Source organism: Arvicanthis niloticus, chromosome 27, assembly GCF_011762505.2.
Source record: "Arvicanthis niloticus isolate mArvNil1 chromosome 27, mArvNil1.pat.X, whole genome shotgun sequence".
NCBI classification, from domain to species: Eukaryota; Metazoa; Chordata; class Mammalia; order Rodentia; family Muridae; genus Arvicanthis; species Arvicanthis niloticus.
In genome coordinates, this window is record NC_133435.1 from 28117 (window position 1) to 33199 (window position 5083).

Genomic DNA, 5083 nt, shown 5'->3' on the forward strand with positions numbered 1-5083 from the left:
ATTTTTGTATTTCACTAGCATGAGTTTTTTAAAATTCAAGAGTCAGATGTTTTTAATACTTTACACCTTTAATTTAACTTGAAATCTAGGATGGTGATGCCTCCAGCAGTTTTTTGGGAGCAGGAGTGTTGTTCCAGATTCTTTTGGTTATCCTGGACTTTTCATATTTCCATATGAAAGTTAAGATTATTTTTTAAATGTCTGTAATAACAGAATTAGAATTTTAATAATGATTAAATTGAATTTGTAAATTGCTTTGGTTAAAATGGCAGTTTCACAAATTTAATACTTCTAATCCATGAGAGTTGGCAGTCTTTCTATATTTTAGTATCTTTTCAACTTCACTTCTAGTATTTTTTAACGTTTCATTTTATAATATTAAGGATACTGTGAATGGTATTATTTCCTCAATTTCTTCTTTGGAGTGTCTGTTAATAAATAGAAGGGGTAATGGTGTTTATATTTTAATTTTGTACCCTATTCCTTTGTTTAATGCATTCAAATTTGCAGGATCTATCTAGTGGTTTTTTTTTTCAAACAAAGATGTTTTGACTTTTTTCTTTCCTATGTATACTCTATTAATGTTCTTCAGTTGTCTTATAGTTCTAATAAATCATGTACTATATTAAATAGTTTTCAAGAGTGGACATATTTCTCTTGTTTCTGATTTTAGTGAAAATGCTTTCAATTTCCTTCCAATTACATTGATGTTGATTGTGGGATTACTCTAAATTGCTTTAAATGTATCATGTATTATTCTAATGAACTTGCGTTTATTGTACTGGGCATTTTTCTCTTGCACAATTTAACATTTAACATTCTTACTTTGTTCTATATTTTTGAATGATTAGGTGTCATGGAAAAGTTTTTCTTTGTGATCTTACCTATTTGATATTCTGCATGTTTGTTTTCTCATGATAAGCATCTTTTCTGTAAATTAGAAAAATAATTTTTTACTTTACTATTTATAATTTTATTGAGAATATTTTTTGTTTTTGATCTGATTTTCTTCTCTATTACTATTATTCAAAGCCTTGATTTATTATATTATTCAAGAATTTTTGTGTATTTTATTTTTGAGATGATTTGGACTTGGTATATCCTGTGAATGAGTTATATGAAAACTCTACCTGTCTTCAAGCCGGGATACTTTCACTTCCAGCTAATCCAGTCTTATGGTCAGCTTTCCTTTTATTACTTTTATTTGACTTAAACATGTCTATTTGAAATGTATAGTGTTCTACCTGTGTGAAATCAGTATAAAAACTCTCCAACAAGTAAAACTACATGTATCCTAACTACATTATCTTTGGGAATTTATCCAGAGAACTCTAACCTTATATATCATTGAGATATTTGGACATATTTGTAGAACACAGTTTAGGCAGCACTGTTCAGAATATCTAAGTTATGAAACCAACTTAGGACTCCAAGAGAGGAGTGGACAAAGAAAATGTGTCATATATAAAATATAATATTGCTTTTTATCCACAAAGAACAATGCTACTACATCAAAATAACAACTGGGAATATGATGAGAAAATGGGAAATGACAGTAAAGTCGAGAAAGACATATTCAAACTACCTTACAGTATTATAGAAAAATGTTATTATGTAATCCAATATCAAGTACAATATATATGTTGATAGAAAATAACAATAAAAATCTTCAATCTGCATGAAATTTTAGCATTTATTAAAGATAAAAGCCAATTTCTGTACTCATGGGGACGTACAATTTTCAGGGGATTTATTTTGAGGAAAAGTCATCACTTCAGAGGAATATAGGTTACATAAATGCATATTACATGCAAGATCATTTCAGAAATTGTTCCAAATTCTGCCTTAGTATCATGTTAAAACTCTTTTAGTAATTTAAATGTTTTTTTATATATTTGTGAAATTCATAAATATGTATAATGATATATAAGCATATAAACCTCACATTTTCACTTTATTCCTACCAATTATCTCTATATGCTTTAATATAGGGTTTCTACCCAATTTCATAAATCTTTTTAAGTATTCTTTTGAGTCCTATTAGTGTTGACTATATATGCTGAAGTTAGGGGTTAACCCTAGAGCATGAAAATGATATCAGTGGTCCCATAACCAAAAAGGAATGAGTGTTCGTTCATTCCCAATAAACTATATACTGCAAATAACTGCTCTTTGAAACTCAAGGCAACAATACAAATATCAATTGTTAAAATTAAACATTTTGCATAAAAGTCAAATTAGATTAATTTTATATTTACATGCAGATAAATTATGTTAGGAAATTATGGAAAATCTTTGCTTTATGTAATTAAAGAATCACGTTTTCATTTATTTATGTGGTAAAAGCATGGCAATTATTAACAAACCTAATCTGATCTAAGTATTTCTAGCTGTATTCGTTAATATTTCATTGTATAAAAACATGTGCAGTGCTAATTTTTAAAGTTATATGTTCAGAAACCAGGCCACAGAAAAGCTATAAAACGTAAATTGGATAGGCACAGCAAGGTACAACTAGATTCACTACATGAATGCACTAATTTCTGATCATTTTATATTCAATAATTTATATAGTCACTACAATTTTTCACTATACCATACTCAGTTATCTGACCCAGAAGTAAAGAACGCACACACACACACACACACACACACACACACACACGTTAAGAAATTATATAGATAAGTAAATTATATTACTTGACTGAAAGCTTTCTGGAGGGCTTTCTTGATGTCCTTATTCCTCAGGCTGTAGATGAAGGGGTTCATCATGGGAACCACCATGGTATACATTACCGAAGACACCACAGTTTCCCTGGAAGAACTGGAAATGGATGAGTTAAGGTACACACCAAGACCTGTTCCATAAAATAAGCAAACAACTGACAGGTGAGATCCACAAGTAGAGAATGCTTTATATTTTCCTAACAATGAAGGAACTCTAACAATGGAGGAAATAATTTTATAGTAGGAGTAAAAGATTCCTGAGGCAGGGAGAAAACCAAGAATGATACTGACAAGAAATATGACTATGTTATTGATACTAGTGTCAGAACAGGCAATTTTTAGAAGCTCTGGAACATCACAGAAGAAATGAGGGATTTCTAAATTAGTGCAAAATTTTAGTTGTGACACCATCAAACAGTGTACCTGTGAATCAATGAGACTGATACAAAATGACACTATGATCAAACATCTACACAGACGAGGGTTCAGAAGGACTTGGTAGTGTAGAGGGCAACAAATGGCAACCCATCGGTCATAGGCCATCACTGCCAGTAGGAGGCTGTCCATACACCCAAAAAGAAAGAAGAAAGACACCTGAGTTAGGCATGCTGCATAAGTTATGGATTTGCTATGGGTCTGCATGTTTATCAGCAGTTTAGGGACTGTGGTGCTGCTGAAGCCAATGTCAGACAATGAAAGGCTGTAGAGGAAAAAGTACATAGGGCTGTGGAGGTTGGAATCATAGCTGATGGCCAAGATGATGAGCACATTTCCAAGCACAGTAAGCAGGTATATGAACAGAAATAGTACAAACAGAATGGCTTGCAGTTCAGGGTCATCTGAGAGTCCAAGGAGAAGAAATTCCATGGTATCTGTTAAATTATTTGGTTCCATGGGGCTAGAATATCTTTTTATAAATGAAAAAAAGACGTTTGTAATGAATTAAGCAGTATAAAAGCAACTTGCCACATACCTATATATTTGTAACCAAGCAATTCATAAGAAATCATTCATTCATGCTAAATTTTAAGGTTTTGACACAAATTTTTTTTTTTTATTGCAAAACAGGTGCATGGTCTAGCAACTTTGTCTTCTGTTTAGTACTTACATTAAGCTTTTAAGACACATAATCCATTATTTAAATGGAGGTCAGTGGTATTGACCTTGTCTCGTCAATGTTAGAACCTAATTTGTATCTCAACGTAAAGGTAAAGAGTGGAAGATAAAGAAGAAAATGTAAAAGATATGAAAGGATAAAGTATACAAAAATACAGATAGGATAGAAAAAGCAAAGGAACTAAGGATGAAATAAAAAGATATCAGAGGGGAAGAGAAGCTAGGCAAAGGGAAGAAAAGAAAGGCAAAAGAAGGAAGGGAAAGGAAAAGAAAGGAAATGAAAAAGTACAGGGCAGGGCATGGCAAGACAGGACAGAAAGAAAAGGAAAAGAAGAGAAGGGAAGGGAAAGGAAGGGAAGGGAAGAGAAAAAACAGAACAGGAAAGAAAAGAAAGAAAAGAAAAGAAACTTAGTAATCATAACTAATAACATAAACTTCATACCACTTTGTGATAAAATTTTGCTTATTGATGCATTTCTGCTACTGTTCCACAACATATACTTTTATCTTTCTGGCACCAATAGTGGAATAACAACTCTCTTTTGTGTCTTGCTTAGATTAATACTTACTAGGCTGTAAATTATTTCTGCCTGAAAATGACCAGAGGTGACTGATACACTCTTTCACCCTTGCCAGGTGTGTGATGATGGCCTGGTTTCTGTGTTCAGGAAAAGTAGAAAAGCAGTAAATCATGACACTTCCCATGTGGCTGGTGAATATGTGAGAAGGAAACATAAATATAAAGTATTCTGGATCAGAAATGTTAAAACTAGAGCTGGAACAGAAAGTGGATATTTGTGAGTTTTTGAGGCTCAATTCTCAGAGCTAATAATTATAATTCAAACTATTCAAATCTCTAAGGATCTCCTAATAGTAATTTAGAGGACAAAGGGCAAAAGCGAATATACTGACAACGTTATCCTATCTCAGGAAGAAGTACAATTGTACTTTTCTGACCCCTAGGTTGTAGAGATATTACAAAACAAATATACATACTTTTAATTAAAGCACTATGGGATTTGATATGTGCATTTTTGAATGATTAATGTAACTTGTAGATAGTTAAATTTTTCATACAAAGTATCTGATAGAATTTCTATTTTTTTCAGTTGTACCCGTGAGAAGAAATTTAGTCTTCTAATATCTCTTCCATGAACCTTCTTTCTTCATTAATTAAGAAGAAAAGATGACATTTTCTAGTCAGATTCAAATGGTCATTTGAGTTTCTGAATGCTGTTCA

General features: G+C 31.8%; 1 protein-coding gene across 1 annotated transcript; it reads right to left on the reverse strand.

The window, feature by feature from the left end:
* Positions 1-1625: 1625 nt before the first annotated feature.
* On the reverse strand, positions 1626-3776 carry LOC143439547 (olfactory receptor 7E24-like). The gene has a single exon (XM_076925907.1). It carries the CDS (start codon positions 3619-3621, stop codon positions 2692-2694), a length of 930 nt encoding a protein of 309 aa, XP_076782022.1. The 5' UTR covers positions 3622-3776; the 3' UTR covers positions 1626-2691.
* Positions 3777-5083: the final 1307 nt, after the last annotated feature.

What these genes read in the sequence shown, in the direction of transcription:
- LOC143439547 (XM_076925907.1), bottom strand. Translation starts at nt 3,621, where the DNA reads ATGGAACCAAATAATTTAACAGATACCATGGAATTTCTTCTCCTTGGA.